Source organism: Monodon monoceros, unplaced genomic scaffold (genome assembly GCF_005190385.1).
Source record: "Monodon monoceros isolate NGI ecotype Baffin Bay Population unplaced genomic scaffold, NGI_Narwhal_1 Super_Scaffold_3, whole genome shotgun sequence".
Lineage (NCBI taxonomy): Eukaryota > Metazoa > Chordata > Mammalia > Artiodactyla > Monodontidae > Monodon > Monodon monoceros.
Window position 1 is genome coordinate 70,978,746 of NW_021703780.1, and position 18,167 is coordinate 70,996,912.

The following is an 18,167-nucleotide window of genomic DNA, read 5'->3' on the forward strand; positions in this document are numbered from 1 at the left end:
AAGCTAACTGGCTTTGTTATATCAAGTCAGTTATCCGAAATAAATTTAACAAAATGAACCATATATCCACTACTCCCTCCCATTTTATTATGAAAAATTTTAACATACATAAAATTGGAAAGAATTGCACAATGATCACCCACATACTCACCACTTAAAAATTATCATTTGTTTTATTTGCTTCTTTCTCTCTCTCTCTCTCTCTCTTTTTTAACATTTGAAAGCAAGTTGCAAGCACCATCCTTGACATTGATATTCTGTTTGGAGAAGCTTAGCCAGGTGCTTTATAGAAAGTCCCACAATCTCAACCAGCCATTTAAGAATCAGTAATCATAATAAATACCCAAAAAAAGTCACATATTCAAGCCCGACCTTGTAAAATATTGTTAAAAGGAGTAGAAATCTGACCTTGATTTTTCTCCACCTAGTCCTCCAATTAGTTTTGAGGCTCTTTCAAGTTTCTTAGCACAGAGTTCCACCTGGTCTTCTAAACGAGCCTTTTCCTCAGTTTTCTCAAGAAATGTTGCTTGTAAATTTTCCAGATGATGTTCTACTTCTGCTAGTTCTGCTCTCTTCTGATTCAAAAGCTCCATTGTCTCAGCTAAGGACTTCTGAGCTTCTGTTAAGCGGGCTTTCTTAGGAGCCACTACCTGTTTGGGAACAATATATGCAGCTATAATGTGTACTATATAAAACTGACAATCGACATAATCCTTTATAGATATTATGAATTTTAAATGTTTATTTATGATTATAAATACATCACTTATAACAATGAATTATACAAATTTTAAATGCCTTAAATCTTACATCATATTTTTATATGCAGAAAAGTAAAATATATTTCTATGTCTTATAAAATATATAAAATCATTCTGGACTAGCAAACAGTTATCTAAAAAATAGGCAAGTTATTCTGGACTAATAAAATGTCATAATATGTAGCAAGAATAGCATAACATATAGCAAAATATCTCAAAATAATGAGAAGTTGCCATTCAACTGCTGCAAAAAAAATAGAAAAACATGTAACAGGAGTTACAAATGCTTAAAAATACATGAAAGTGCTTTTTTTTTTTTTTGCCATTTCCAAGTCAGCTTGGAAATTCTCAATGTCTTCCCAGTCAGCTGAGGCTTACATTTGCCTTGAGGGGATTAAGACAGTAGCAGTAATACAAAGAGAAATAAAGTCTCGGTGTTCAGCTTCACTACCAAAACTGAATTTTCCTCAACAAATCTTGAAAAGTGACACTTTGTTGAGAGAAAAAGAACTTTCTAAATTTCTTATTTTATTATGCTCATTAGTATCAATATATCAAGAATGGGGTTTGGCCAACTTGATCAGAATGTACTATAAGCCACCAGTAGAAGGAATTTACAAGATGACCAAAGAGAGTATATGTCTATTTGAAAGAAGGGAGACCTAAGTCTTCTGGTACATTGCCGTGAATGAGCTGAAGGGTAAGAGGAAGAGTGAGGCAAAGAATCGGATATTGGGGCTCCCCTGGTAGTGCAGTGGTTAAGAATCCTCCTGCCAGGCTCCCCTGGTGGCGCAGTGGTTGAGAGTCCGCCTGCCGATGCAGGGGACACGGGTTCGAACTCTGGTCTGGAAAGATCCCAAATGCCACAGAGCAACTAAGCCACACCACAACTACTGAGTCTGCGCTCTAGAGCTCAGGAACCACAACTACTGAAGCCTGTGTGCCTAGAGCCCCTGCCCCGCAACAAGAGAAGCCACTGCAATGAGAAGCCTGTGAACTGCAACGAATAGTAGCCCCCGCTCACTGCAATTAGAGAAAGCCTGCACACAGCACTCAAGACCCAGTGCAGACAAAATAATAATAATAATAAAAGGATCAGATATTGAATTAGGAAGCTCCACTTTCTGCTTTGGACTTTGGAGAAGACCTTGCTGGATATCTCCCTTCAACCCCTCCATAAAAACATGGGACAGGTGCATCAGAATTAAAATAGCAGTGTGGAGGTGTAGAGTGGAAAGTCAGAAAACAACCTGAATACCTTAGATTCTCAGCTTTATAGAAAGGATCCAGAAGATTCCACATGTGTTAATTAGCTGAGTTGAGAGCTTGCCGACCTGCTGAGATTACTATGGGGAGGGACAAGATGTTCAAATGGCAGAACATCCATTAAAATTAATTTTAGGGCTTCCCTGGTGGACCTGTGGTTAAGAATCTGCCTGCCAATGCAGGGGACACGGGTTCGAGTCCTGGTCCAGGAAGATCCCACATGCCACGGAGCAACTAGGCCTGTGCGCCACAGCTGCTGAGCCTGCACTCTAGAGCCCATGAGCCACAACTACTGAGCCCATGTGCCACAACAAGAGAAGCCACCACAGTGAGAAGCCTGCACACCACAACAAAGAGTAGCCCCCACTCGCCGCAACTACAGAGAGCCTGTGCGCAGCCAAAAATAAATAAAAATAAAGTGAATTTATTAAAAAAATTAATTTTATTTCTTTAACAGGTGTATAAAGGTCTACTCCCCTGAAATTTACAGTCACAGTCTGTACCTCTCTACAGGTACATATACCTTATTAAGAATATCTTCTCAATCATCACAGCCTGATCACTCATCCTATACTCTGAGGTTGTTCTAAACACATGCTATCATGTATTTCCATGGGTATTTTTATTTATATTTCCTGCTCCCCTTGGTAGAATTGTGCAAGCTCCTGAGGACAAGGCCAGTGTTTCCTTGGTCCTTTGCTAGTCAAATTTACAAAATGCTCTTAACCATTCTCTGCTCTCCCAGGAATTTGGCCTCAGTGGGTACTCCAAAAAAGACTCCCTCTCACTGCATGCCATGGCTTGATTCCATGCTCCGCCTCTTAACCCTACTGGAATTTCTTACTTCTGACCTTTGCATCAAGATTTTAATCTGCCACTTTGCCCTTGGTGTTTTGGATTTTTCTTTGCTTCTGCAGTCCCCTCATAAAACTTAATTCTCTTTTGCCCCAGGTCCCTGTAGCTATAGGTCAGTCTGGCCAACTCCAATGATCATCCCTGCTCTCACTTACACTGGTCCCAGGTTATGTCACACATAAGTATTCTCTTCATGTACTAGATACTCAGTTAATGCCTGATGATTATGCTGCAGCAGGACAAATTCTTTGTGGTATCACTTTTAGAAACTTCTTAACTAGTAAATATTGGCATAGATTTTAACTTATGGGAATATATCAACACAAAATGGATGCGCTGATCCTCAAAATACCTTTGCAACTCTGTCATACACCTCCATAGCCATGATCCACTTACACAGACCCTCAGCTGCAGAGGAAGCTTTAGCAACCTTAGGGGGATCAAATTCAGGGTTTGTTAAGTATTCACCACGAATCTTCTGCATAACAGTCACCTATAAAACAAAGATTTAGATCTTAAGATTTCAACATATATCACGCAACCATAGATGAAAAATTAATCATACACAGTAAAAAAGAAAGTATATAAAAAAGTTATGTTGCCTTTAAAAACCAAAGTGAGTACTTTGAGATATTTTTAAAATAAGCATAATTGTAGCAGTCATATTTGTGAGCAAAATATGCAAACTTATTACAGATAGTGAAACAAGGTATTTCTTCCAAAAAAATTAAAAGACTTGTGTAGTTTGGGAAAACATATGGAAATAAGGAAGAACAATTAAACATAAATAAATAGAAGTTTGGATGAAAAACAACTATACTTTTTTACCTCACAAATTTGTATATCCAATTTATTAAGAAATAAACTATTATAAGACACTTGGAGAACTCTTTCATGTCAATAATACACTAAAACAGCAATTTATTCCATGACTCTGAAAGAGGAGAGGTTTTATGTATTATGAGAATTTATAATAGTCATTAATAAATATAATATTCATTTATTATCTTAATTCTAAAGACAGACTATCTTCTTATGTTTTATATAATATTGCAAAATGTTAAAGATTTTATACATCTTGGTAAAATTACATTTGTAGAAAAAATCCAATGAAACTTACCGGAATGTTGTCTTTGTCATATTCTCTCAAATCTCTTAGGAAATTCATATCTCCCAGAAGTTTTTTGCTAGGTCCCCAGTAATCTAATATCTATAAATAAAATTTATGGAAACTTATTAGATGTGCAATTAAATATGCTTGATATAAAACTTTTCTTCTTGAGGTTTAAGATATATTAATCCAGAGAAACTATACACTGTACTTTCAAAATATAAACCTACATCTCCTTGGAAATGAAATAAAGAGACTTCTCTCCCTGAGAACATGTTAAGTATATCAGATATTTAAAATATGTATATGAACTTATATATTGACTTTATTATTAAAAATTAAATATTAGAAGGCAAAAGATATGATTATTTCTCTTTAGAAAACTTAAGAAAAGCAGCTGGTATAAACACCATCACAATTTTCATATAAGAAAATATATTTTTTTAATTTCAACTTTTATTTTCCATTAATCTTGACTTTCAAACCAGAAAGGTAGTGCCATAGACTGAAAGTTTGTGTCCTTTCCCCAAATTCGTATGCTGAAGCCTACTCCCCAGTGTAATAGTATTTGGAGGTGGGGTCTTTGGGAGGTGGTCTTTGGTCTGAGAAATAGACCTCAGAGAGGTCCCTCACCCATCCACTATGTGAGGACACAACAAAGAGATGGTAGTCTATAAACTGGGAAGTGAACCCTCACCAGACACTGAATCTACTGTAGTCTTGATTTTGGACTTCCCAGCCTCCGGAAGTGTGAGAAATAAATTTTTGTTGTTTATAAGCCACCCCTATCTGTGGTAACTTGTTATAGTAGCCCAAATGGACTAAAACAGGTAGCAAATATTTTTCTTATAGAAAATCTCCTCACCTACCTAGACTTCCCAAGTGGAATAAAGAAGAGAAAGCAGAAAGACAAAGATTATACACTGCTGTCAGTTATAAGATAAAGCACATGGTACTTGTGCTAATAAAAGGTGTTAAATAAGTAGCTGAACATTCTTTTTATTAATTTCAGAAGCCTGATGGGGTGTATGTGTGTGTGTGTATGTCTATCTGTGTGTGCGTGAGAATAACTTGTTAAGGTAAGAGCCTATTTATTTTCTTTATCTTTATTACGTCAACGAAGGATAGAATGGCCCAAAAAAAAAAATCCCAATTTTCCAATTCAGGAGTTCAAACCTAGGTATTGTAAAAACCTGAAAAGAAAATAAGTCTATAAATTTAGTTTAGGATAGATGTTACACCATCTTTTTTAAGGGAGATACCTTTGAATAATAATTGTAATAACAACAACTAACATTTAGTAATAAATGTGTAATATTTATTATTATAAACAGCTTACTGTTTATAAGGCCTTATACATAAGAGCTTTATATGTATTAACTAATCTAATCCTTGCATTAACTTTGTGAGGCAGGTACTATGACAATCCTCTTTTTACAGAGTTCCACAGAGGTTAAGCATTGTCCCCAGGGTCACATTGCTAGGAGGGTCAGAATTTCTGAATATAGACATTCTGGCTCCAGAGCAAATGCTCTTAACAACATCACTGTACTGCTTAACAGCAGAATTTTTTGAATGCTCAGAAACACCTATATAACCATATCATGTTCTTGAGACTCTTAGCTAAAGCACAGGTGTCTCACTGTTCATTCAACCCCACCCCATGACAGTGGGGAATTCCGCACAGACAGAAAAGGAGATGGAAACAACCAGAACTACATTCTTCTGATGCTATACTGCCTTAGCTTTATCTAGGATACCTATAATCTGGAAAACAATATGTCTTCCCTGAACTGGGTACTGTTGACATTTAATTTGATAATAGTTGCTGTAAAGTGTTCTGTACGTTCATGAATATGATATAAATCTGTGTCTAGTTATTACCTTGCCTCCAGTTCCTGAAGGATCTGAAACTTTTTCTGGTTTTATATCTTTCATAACACAAACAGCTGCCATAACTAGTTTAACACCAGATGGAGGATTCTTCATTGACTTCACAATTGTAATGTCAGCTGGCTAAATAAAAAGAAAACAGGGTATCTTCAGAATAGCCTACTTTTAAATAATAAGAGTTTCAAAAATAATGTTGGAGAATAATAAAAGCATAAATTTTCATTTGAAACTAATTGTTTTTTGCTTTGCATGGTTATGAAAGAATTAACAAAAGAGAACTTAAGTACAGTAAACCAATGGTTCCCAAGTGTTTGAGAGTTCATAGGTCCTTATGAGAATATGGTGACAGCTAAGAATCTTCCAGAGAAAATATTTTTGCGCACATGCACAAAATTTTTATATAGTCACATGCCAAGCCCACACATGGAATCCACGTTAATAACCCTAAGTTAAATAAAGACTTAATTCTATATTTGCTTACATGGTAGCTTTACCCACCAAAAATGAAAGAAGAGGTAAGTTCCAATTCCAAACTTATTTTCTAAAACGGTATACATTATTACGACAGACACAACTGATTCAGTTAGTTATTATCCACTCCAGTATCCTTCTGACTTCCCTTGCAATTGCTGGAAAGCTAAACATTTATCTTAGTTTCCCATGTAGCTAGAGTTGTGGGAGGTCGTTAGGTCCTACCATCAGATCACTTGAGTGATACTAGAATTCAGAATGAATAAGTGAGGAGACTTGCAGGGCACGAGGCATCTGTTTTGCTGATATGGATTATGGTGGAGGCAATATGGCTCTGTAAGAAGGCTCTGCAGGCTTCCAACTGAGAGGGATCATTCCTCTGGTAGATTAGTGCCTCAGTTTAGCTTTGTGAGTCATTCCTGGCAGCTCGGCCTAGAATCTATTTACTTAGCTCTTCCAAGAATTCTGTAATTTATTTATAAAATTCCCTAAAGAATCTTTGCTAACACTAAATAGTCAATTCCCTTCTCTGCAACTGAACCCTAACTCTTTTCTATAATACAGTATTTGATACTAGGAAGGGTACAAACAACTGAAAGGGAAACCTGATACTGATAACTTGAACTGGTGGTGTTTAAAGGCATCAAGAATCCTGTGAGTATCAGGGGATACAGTACTGAAAGTCCATGGTACACAGTGATAAAAGTTACCTAAATTCATGCTCATGGTCGTCTAGAATGGAGTGTCTATTAAAAACAAACTTTGTCAAAATGATTGGCCCCTGTGATAAACGTCTAAGGAGAGAATGAAGAAAGACTACTGGGTAGAATGTGGCTTTTAAATGTGACAGAGAGCAGACATGAAGAAAATAATAAGCTCAGAATTTTAATATTAAAATTCTGGTTAAATTCCTGGTTCACAGCACAGTGACAGTTTCTAAATATAAATGACCTAACACAATCTTAAGTCTTACAACTACAAGTCTGATATAACTGAAAATCAGATATAGAGTTTGATCCTGAAGATGCTGAATTACTGATAGGTTGAGCTCACCATCTTGTCAGGTATCTCATGTGAAAGTTGTAGCAGTCCCTAAACTTTCTGGCACCAGGGACCGGTTTCATGGAAGACAATTTTTCCACGGATGGGGGGTGGAGGGTGGCCGGGGGATGGTTCAGTTGATACTGCAAGCCATGGTTCAGGCGGTAATGCGACCGACGCAGAGCGGCGGATGAAGCTTCGCCTGCCCGCCGCTCACCTCCTGCTGTGCGGCCACGTTCCTAACAGGCTGCGGACCAGTAGCGGTCTGCGGCCTGGGGGCTGGGGACCCCTGGGTTAGGGCATTGATTAGGAAAAAAGGCAAAGAATGGGGTCTGAATATCCTGAACTTCCATACTACACTGGGCCTTCCTAGTCACAGAAGCTGGTCTCTCTGCTCTGTTTGGTGAGGTTATTCTAGTTTTGCCTAAAGACCCTGTAGAGTCATACACAACATAGTGTAATGCAGACAGGTGTGACCCACATCTATATTGGAAATGATCTTTAGGTTTTGCTGTACATGCATGTCCAAAAGGCTGCAGAAAGGTAGCTCAACATTCTATTTAACATATGCCTCCTTGTCCATGTACAGAACCACCGTGGCCTCTTGGAGATTATTCCATTCCCACTAGAATATCCTGAATGAAAATTATAAATAATATATGAAAAGCAAAAAATATAAGATAACAGTATAGCAAAAAGGAATTGTTAAGAGTCAAGTTTCATTTGACTGGACAAAAACAATATAATACCACCCACTGAAAGTGAACTACACCGAATTAACCAAGTATCTGTATGCAGTTTTACTTTGTTGATGAAACATAAGCTAATTCAAACACTTGCCTTCAGTGTATCCAGTGCAGACAGAGCTGCTTCCAAAGCTGGAATCGCCTCAGCTAGATCACTTTCACACTCATTTTTCAGAGCTTGGGCTTCTTCAGCCTTTCCACTGGCTATCTCTTCATCAAATTTCACAAACTCTCTTTTTGCTTCCACTTGTGCAGATTCTATCTCAATAATCTAAAGAAAAGAAAGAAAAAAATAAAGACATTTCCTTAAACATCCTAATGCTTTCTCTATCCTAGAGACAAAGGAACATTTGAAGATTAGGGAACCTGACATATCATTTTGAAGGATAAAATGAGGAGAAATGTAAATACACATGACCTAATTTGGTAATGGGCTCCCCATCTCTCTTCAAAAACAACAGAAACCACATGGAACCCAATGAGTCAACTGAAAAGGGTAACATCCCTAAGATCTAGTGGCAAAAAAATTAAGGCTTATTTTCAAGGCTGATTTTACATATTTCAATTGTCCTCTGACATCAGTTTTTAAAAATTCAGGATACTTTACCTGCATCATATGTGCATTTTCAATTTTAGCTTCCTCCAACTTGGGCTGTAACTGAACAAGCTCTATTTTCATTTCACCAACCTAAGTAAACAATTTGTCATTAGTTTTCATAACTACAATAGCTACGGAAGCCAAACAGAGAAAATTGAAACTTAAATGTATCATAAGGTATTGGGGACAGAAAACCTTAACTTTTTTTTTCCAGTTCTTTACATGATAAACAAAACCATGAGAGTGTGACCAGTTTTCTTCACAAAAGACTTTATCTTCCTTGAGTATGACAGGGCAGTGGAAGAATGCAGTTGTTGAGGAAGAAAATCAGGTAGAAAAAAGGTGGCAGCTCGGGCTATCTCTATTATACTATGTGCCTGGTATACAGTGCATCCAGGCCACCCCAACACTCTGTTGCCTATGTTGAAATAATGCTAATAAGTATTACTAGCACTTGACTCATTTTTAAAAAAAACCCAATCTTATATTTAACCAGCTATTACAATAAAAAGTCAACCCTGACATTATATTCTCTCCAAATGCCAAAGAATTAAGAATAAAACTGGGTGTATTTGAGTCTGTGTGGTCTGGGAAACTCTGAACTTCTGTAAAATTTACTTTACTCATCTGTAAAATGAGGATGATAAAAGTGTCTACCTCATGGAGTTGTTATGAGGAATAATTGAAGGAATGCACATGAAGCACATAACACAGTACCTGGCACATAATATATTCTCAATAAATTATAGCTCTTCTATTTCCCATTATGTATTACCATTTGAGCAGCTCCTCAAATTTACCTGAGACTCAGCAAAAGCTAATTTGTCAAGTCCATTCACATATCGCTGTTTTGCTTCCATTATAGCTTGTTGCCTCTTAGTCAAAAGCTGTCGAAATGAGGCAATAAGTTCAAGGTAAGAAGTAGCAGTAACATAGTTATGTCGTCCTAATGTGTGCAAGAACCTAAAAGAGAGGCAGATGGCATATCTTACTATAAGTAATGGGTTTTACAAAGTAAGAAGTAAATTCGACATAGCATTAACAACAAACATTTAAGAATAAAGGTTAATTTTATTCAGAAGCTGCTGAATACTTGAAGTTTACAAAATCCTAGAATTTTACACAGAACCATTTCCTAATTTCTTGTCTACAAAATATCAAATAGCAATGGTGTAGTTAAAAAGCACAAATCAACAAAGATATGTCTCAAAAGAGAACTACAGCAAGAAAGATACAGGTAGGTCTTTTTACATGTTTCATATGCCAGGAGGATCTAAGAGACCCAAGATACTGTACAAAAGTATAGTAGGAAAGGGGACTGCAGATAGCATAGGAAGAATGAGTCATCATTCCTTGCACACGTGTCACATGTTGGTTGAACAGGGTTTGGCCAGAAATATAAGACTACTACCCATACACATAAAAACAATGGATGCAATGATGTTTCACAGCAAGTATGTAGACTAGAGCCCACTGATTGGTGTTAACTGTCCAAGCCAAACATGCTAGCTGGCTGTAAAACTCTGGCAATATACTATGAGCATCTTTGAAATGAGGATCTCAGAGATGAACAGAGGTAAAACTTATACTTTTAAGGCATCCACAGCCCACCAACCATCTCCCTCCTTGTCTGAGAACTTCCAACCAGTGCCCCAAGAGCAATGTTTGTTCTGTGAAACCTGCCACCATAACCACAGCAGATCAGAGCAGGATTGGGCACTGGACACAAACAAGGCTAATCATATTTTGGAATAAATTGGGAATAGAGAGCTGGAAACAGCCAATCAATCTCTGCTACAGCTGGAATTGCAAGAAGTAAAATTGAGAATCGAGAGGCACACAGTTTCCTCCATATATACTGGGAAGTAAAAAATTCAGTCTGTAAAGAGAAAGAAGAAAGCAGATGCCCGATGAGAAACAGAGAAAAAGCATTTCTGGGTTTGTGGTGGCTTTTTAACTCCTGCTTCCAGTCACTTCTAAGATACAGCTGTATTCTTTCCCTTAAACTTTGTAAGGTATCCCTGTATCTTTGTAATAAATTCCTCTCTTTGTGAAACCTAGATCAAGTAGCTTTCTATTACTTGCAAGTCTTAACTAATTAAATGATTGGAGAGACTTAGAAGCCATAGAAATCTTATTAAAATTTTGGGCTTTCACAAAAAAAGATGCTTTAAAATACAAGGCATTATTGTAAAATTTATTAATATTAACCTTTCGGAAAGATGCATAATGGAAGTGTGAAAGTGTTTGCAGATTGGAACTATCTCTTGTCGTTCAACTTCAGTAAGCTCCAGTGTTTCTAAGAATTTCACAGCTACAAGTTCAAGAGCGTCTTCGGGCCATGGCTAAAAATAAGAAAACGAAAAGCAAATAAAAGTTAAGATGATTAGTCACACTTCAGTTATATAAATTGTCTTCCTGTGTGAGAAGAATTTGGGGTTGAGAAAATTAAAACCTTAATAGGGAAAACAGAATTAGGGGGACTAAGGGCACAATGAAAGATCTAATAAATATTTTATACAGTAAAATTAAAGATAACGCAATATAAAGGAAAGGTAGATAATAATTTACATATCAAAGATATACTACACTGCTTCCCTAACTCTTCCACTTGGACATCTAGTAGGCACCCCAAATTTAGTAGGACAATGGCACAGGCTGCTTAGTTGCTCTCCTATCAGCCCTCTTTCCTTAGGACTCCAATTTTATTCTAGATAGCAATATGCCCAGTTATAATACCACATTTCCTAGACTCCTTTGCAATTCAGAGTAAATAATGACATATAAGCAAGCTCTCTAGAGAATTACATAGAGCTGGCATGGGTCCTTTTTGCCCTACTTTCCATTATTCTACTTCGTTTCCGTAGCACAGATGTGAAAGTTGGAGATCTAGCAGCCACATTAGACCATATGATGACTCTGAAGATGGAAACCACATGCTAAGGATAGTAAAGAAGAACATGGGGGGCTTCCCTGGTGGCGCAGTGGTTGGGAGTCTGCCTGCCAATGCAGGAGACGCGGGTTCGTGCCCGGTCCGGGAGGATCCCGCGTGCCGCGGAGCGGCTGGGCCCGTGGGCCGTGGCCGCTGGGCCTGCGCGTCCGGAGCCTGTGCTCCGCAGTGGGAGAGGCCGCAGCGGTGAGAGGCCCGCGTACAGCAAAAAAAAAAAAAGAAGAACATGGGATTCTGATGACTTTGTTAAGTCACAAAAGTCCTAGTCTGCTTACCTTCAATTTTTTTCTATATGAAAGAGGAAAAGAAAAAAAAAACCTATGTGTTTAGTTTGGGTTTCTGTTACTAGCAGCCCATTATAATTCCTACCTGTTATAACATCCAAAATTGAACATTTGATTTTCTTCCCCACAGATTCACTTTTCTTCCAGTATTCCCCATCTCAGTGAAATGGTTCCTTTGCTTTTCCTAGAATATATCAAGTGTGCTTCTGCCTCTGGGCCATTGGATTTGCCGTCCCTCTGACTAGAACCCTCCCCACCTAGACCTCCATGTGGTTCACTTTTTCACATCTCTGTGCAAATGCAAATTTACCAGGAAGGTCTTCCCAATGCACTCTTTCTAAAACAGCATTCCTTCCCTCATTACTCTTTCCATTATCCTGAATTTTTTCTTAGCGCTTACCAATATCTGACATATATATTTATTTGTTTTTGTCTGTCTCCCTGACTCACCACTAAAACATAAAGTCCACGAAAGCAAGGACTTCTTCCTCACTGCTGGTATCTTCAGTGCCTAAAACAGTTCTTGTCAAATAAATACTTGAAATATTTATTCAATGAAATAATTTATGTTAAATGAGTAATTAATCTCCATTTTCTCATTAGAGTATTTTCCAAACTTCATTTCATTTAGATTCAACAAGATGCTTATAATTTTTTTCTTTATAGTAGACAATATGCATTTTAAGATCAATTTTTTCAGTGTCTGGCCCTCTATCCTGGTAAAAGTCAAACTTTTTTGATCAAGCACCCTATTAGTAAAAAAAAGTTTTAAGCACACACTACCAGTGTGCACATACTTATTAACAGATTATATGCATATGGTATTACTGTACTAATATATATTTTTAAACCTCAAAAGAGGCATCTAAAGATTATTAAGATAATGAATTTTTGTAAAATGCCAAAATAAGTGTCATATGACTTTTCCGATCATGTAACTCTTTTTATACTGAGAAAGCTTCTCCCAAAAGCTCCCTGGCAGACTTTAAATCCAGATCCATTGGCAAGCAATGGGTCATGAACAGGCTCATGTGTAAAATGGTCAACAGTAAGGGGAGTGAGAGCACCAATGCTGAATTAGACCGACCAGGAATGAATCCCTATTATACATGGCTACATGGATAGTGATTTCCCAAACAAAATCAGAATTCTGTCAGCAAAGATGGAGTGGGTAGAAAATGGCTGTTGATAGGTAACCACGCTATCATAAGCTAATATTGCAAGTCATGACACACCCTGGGGATAACCTTTATTATTTAAACAGTTGATATAAATCCATATTCCAAATAGCCTGCTTAAATTTGTTTTTACCAATGTCTTACCAGATCTTGTTAAGTAGTCATTGTTTTTGCCTTATAATGTAGCTGACACAGAGCTTGAGCTAGCTGCTACTGGTTTATGACATTCTCTTACTGTCCACATACAACTGCATTATGTATCTTCAATTTTTAGTTCATTGCAGGAATCCCTCAGGGTACCTTGCATACCATCTATGACACATGGCCATTTGACGTACAAACTGAGCAAGGGTATCAATGTTAATCCATGTGAAATATTTCATACAAAAGCGAATATTCCAGTAAATCCTTCCGTTATCCTCTGAGTTGTTTTGGCACCTCTGGTGAGAGTACTCCCTACTTGGGAGAACAGAGATCTATCCAAAAAGTCAGTGACTTCCTGACTATGTGACACAGTGGTTTACACTCACTTCCTGAGTTTAAAAGAGCCAGGCCCCAAACAATGCCATCAGCGCCCCTGACACAGGTTCTATAACCCCAATTTTCCACTATAAAATCTCTGTTCCTCTCTGTTATCCACTTAATCTCCCTTATCTATTTGCAACTCCTAGTTCCACCTTTTAAAAAATTTCCCCCAACAAGTATGAATCACATATAACAGAACAGAAAGCCTCATGGTTATAAAAAAAAAAATCCAGAAGTCGTAGAATTGTATTTTTAAGATTTCACAAAAGAAAAACTTATGGTTGGACAGGCTTTGTTCATTTGTTTGGTTTTGGTTTGGGGCTACTTAATGGAAGCAATATTAAGATATAGTTTGCATAAAGCAAAACTGTTTCACACAGTTTTATTGTTGTATAAACACTAAAACATCCACTAGCTGAAACATATTGCAATCCTCAAAAGGGCAGAATTAGTTTTTCAAACATGCAATTGATAAATAGGCAAAAGAGAATAAAACAAATTAGTGTCAGAAATTTATCTTTAAAAGAAATTATCCAGGGTCAATCTATAGTCCACATTCCATTAGGCATAAAACAAACAAATAGAAGGCACCAGGAGCTACCCTTCTCAAGAGCATAAATACTTAACGGTTTTACACAGGCAGTGACGATTTGCCTTGTTTAAATGAGGTGGTGGCCTGCATCATTTGCTGCTGGCATGACTGAAATTGCCACCAAGTTGGTCTTCCTGTTTCTTGTTTTGCCCCACTCCAAATCATCCACCATATAGCCTCCAAGTGTTTTGGGTTATTCCTAAAATATTGATTAGCTAAATATATGTTAATGCCTCCACAATGTCTTTGGGATAAAACCAAATTCCTAGGCACATTTACAAATTCCTTTATAGCCTGGCACCCACTTAAAGCTCCAACTTAACTTCTGCTGCCCTCATTGCCAGTCAGCCATGCCAAACTATTTGCCCAAATGAGCCATGCTCTCCCCACTGTTCCACCTTTGCACGTACTAACATCTTGTGATAGTTAATTTTATGTGTCAACTTGCTATGGGCCAAAGGGTGCCCATATATTTGGTCAAACATTATTCTGGGTGTTTCTGTGAGGTGCATTTTTGGATGGGTTCAATATTTAAATGAACAGACTGCGTAAAGCAGGCTGCTCTCCCTAATGTGAGTGAGCCTCATCCAATCAGTTGAAGGCCTGAATAGAACAAAAAGGCTGACGCTCCCTCAGGTAAGGGGGACTTCCTCCTGCCTGATGGCCTTCAAGCGGGAACATCAGTTTTTTCCTGCTTTTGGACTCAGATGGAAATATCATTTCTTCCTAGGTCTCAAGCTTGCTGGCCTTCACACTGGAACTACACCGTCAGCTCTTGTGGGTCTCCAGCTTGCCAGCTGCAAATCTTGGAACATGTCAGCCTCCATAATCATGTGAGCCAATTCCTTATAGTAAATATATGTACAGATAGATAAATATATATCTCTCTCTATATATATCTTTACACATATACGTGTGTGTATATATATATATGTATATATAAAATACATTCTGCTGGTTCCTTATACACCCCCTCCTCTATGTAACGAATTCATTTTCCTATTTCAGAGAGTCACTGTCTTAATAAGTACACCTTTCCCACACCAAGACTATGGCTCTTTTATATAATTGTTGACTGCTCATTTGCTGACTGCCTTTTTTGTCTTCCAGTCTAGAGTGTGAGCTCCTTTTGGGGATCATGTAGTCTTACCAGTCCCTGGTGCTGCCATTAGAGTAAGTGATCAAGAAACACTTGATGAATGTAAATTAATAGAAGTTGAGTAAGATTTCAGCAAAATTCCAAAAGATTTAGTTGTCCTTCCCCCCCAAATTACAAACCTGAAACCAGTCAATGGTACAGCAATTGATGAGGGATGGGAACTGCCTCAAGCAATTTCGAAAGACATCTCCAACGGGACTAAAGGCCACTACAACATGAAGATTATCTTTGCAGCGATTCACAAAGAAAGCAAACAGCGCTAAAGGACTGAATTCATCGTGTTTACTGCCAGCCTGAGCCACAGGATGAACACCCTAGGGAATACCAGAAAAAACCTCATAAATAAAAACAGGTATGCTGATAATAAGATTACTAGATATTGGAATATTAAGAATTTTTATTACTCCCCTTATAAATATCTTAAAATTTTTGCTTTTATATCAAAATAATGGTTTTGTCATAGCTTGCACTTAGAAGACTACTTTCAATTCTGTAATTCTATAATTTAAAAACAAATATCTGACAAAAACTTAACTTATAAAAATACAAAAGTTCACCAAGATATATGTGTGGGACTATAATTCAACACTGTTTTTAGGAGGAAAAAATATAAACAACTAAAGTGTCCAGTTAAAAACATTATAGGGACTTCCCTGCTGGTCCACTGGTTAAGACTCCACGCTCCCAATTCAGGGGGCCCGGGTTCGATCCCTGGTCAGGGAACTAGAGCCTGATGCCACAACTGAGATTCTGCGTGCCGCAACTAAAACCCGGTACAGCCAAATAAATAAATAAATATTTTAAAAATAATAAAAAATAAAAACATTATTAAACATCCATATATTGTAATTTTATACAACTGTTAAAAATAATGAGATGCATCAACATGTGCTATGGCAAGATCAACAAGATAAAATAAATGCAAGAACAAACTGTGCAACAGTATGTATAATATGATCCTTTTTGTTAAATTAAAAAATATATAGGGGCATATGTGTGAGCACATACACACTTCTTTATGGAAGCAATCACAAAGAACTATTAATAGTGGTTACTTTGGGTGAGATGGACTTAAGGGAGAGTGAGAGAGAGGCCTTTATATTTTATCTTGGACATTCTTCTTGGTTTATATCATATTTTTTTCCATTTTGGACGTTCTTATGCTGTTTGAATTATCTAATTTTATTCTTATAATATTTGTATTTTTTGAAATGTTAATAGAGTTGTTTGGTAATGAGATTATAGGTCACTTTTAATTTTCTTCCCTTGTATATCTCTATATGAGAAAGGCATCTTATATGTGGTTAGGAATAATGGCTCTAGAACCAGACTTCTTGAATTCAAATCCCCGCTTGCAGCTGATTACCTACGTGACCTGAAGGCAAGTTACTTAACCTCTCTGTACCTTAGTTTCCTCATCTGTAAAATGGGGAAAAGAGTAACTATATCAAAGGATTGTTGAGGAATCAAAAAGCCATTACATGTGAATACTTAAAATAGTTCTTTCCACATAGGTAAGTACCTTTCAGCTTTTTATATCCCACCTTTCTCCTTGTTCAAAGCAGAAAAGGTTTCATAGTCAATAAATTATCTTATAAATAGATTTAAAATTTTTTCAATAGCAAATTTAGGGAGTGATCACAATGATCATACAATTTCTAATGTTATAACAATGAATTTATTTCTAAAAGAATTCTCTACTATAGATATATGATAGCTATATCTATGGGAAACTCTGTATATTCATTCTGACAGTAATTCTCAAATTACGACTATTATGATCAGTGTCAATCTATGAAATCATGTTCAGGTGGTCTACCTGCATTAACTCTGAGTTAACAGAGGGACATTCAGATAGACAAAGGTAATACATGGTTGTAACTGTAGAACAAGAGTTCATGAAAGGGCCAGGATGGTGATATAAATATAGGGGTTATTTACACAGAAATATTGGTTAATGCTTCTAGAGTAGAAGTAGGGAGTAATACACACACACACACACACACACACACACACACACACTTTGGGAGCACAACTGATTCTGGGGAGCAAGAAAAAGACTAGTTACTGAAGGAATAATTAGGGAGATAGGAAACAAACTGAGTGAAATTTCATAGCAGTCCAGAGAAAGCAGAGTTTAAAAGGAGGAATGATGAATTATTTCAAAGATGAATCACAATTTTAAAAGGGAACTGAGAAAATATCACTAAATGTGGTAAATAAGTCACTGCCACACTGAGAAAAATACTGCAATAATTTTATTCTGCAAGGAGTGCAAATGGAACAGTGGAAAAGGTAGTCAGGAAACAGAGGTTTCTAGAACTCAGAGGTTCTGAGTCTAGAACGCTGATGTTGACATCAGAGAGATGTGCTGAGTCCATAAGAGGTGCCCTCTAGGCAGTACCAGAGCCAAGCTACAGAGGTCAGTTATAGGAAGTGAGGTTTACAGTAAAATGTTTGCCAGATGGATGAAATAAGCAAAGTGGTCTTCAAAGTGGGATGAAGGGTATGTAAAGAAATTAGTATAACTTCTTTTACATTACCTTTTATATTTTTAAAAATTAGTATAAAGCAAGCAAAAACAGGAATGCATTTTGGTACCCCTGAGTTCTGACCATGACTATTTCCTTGTGGAAAAACTTATACGGTGTTCCTAGGGTGGAATATGAAGGAAAGAAGTTCTTAAGGCTACTGTTGGGTCATACTATAAAAGAGTGAAGCAATGGAAAAGTTTTGT

At 37.1% G+C, this 18,167-nt stretch overlaps 1 protein-coding gene across 23 annotated transcripts in view; it reads right to left on the reverse strand.

Moving 5' to 3' along the window:
- Positions 1-18,167, reverse strand: part of DNAH12 (dynein axonemal heavy chain 12) — a 232,905-nt gene that overhangs the window by 48,821 nt on the left and 165,917 nt on the right. For all 23 annotated transcript variants that reach the window (XR_003796539.1, XR_003796540.1, XR_003796541.1 and 20 more), the window contains 9 exons: positions 15,550-15,744; positions 10,954-11,087; positions 9,543-9,705; positions 8,752-8,832; positions 8,239-8,415; positions 5,878-6,009; positions 4,003-4,092; positions 3,235-3,375; positions 409-650 (listed from right to left, as the gene is read on the reverse strand). Coding sequence is in view for 19 of the 23 variants with exons in the window: in XM_029241697.1 (XP_029097530.1) it covers positions 409-650; positions 3,235-3,375; positions 4,003-4,092; positions 5,878-6,009; positions 8,239-8,415; positions 8,752-8,832; positions 9,543-9,705; positions 10,954-11,087; positions 15,550-15,744 (1,355 nt within the window). In the remaining 4 variants the exon portion in view is untranslated. The remainder of the gene's footprint in view (positions 1-408; positions 651-3,234; positions 3,376-4,002; positions 4,093-5,877; positions 6,010-8,238; positions 8,416-8,751; positions 8,833-9,542; positions 9,706-10,953; positions 11,088-15,549; positions 15,745-18,167) is intronic.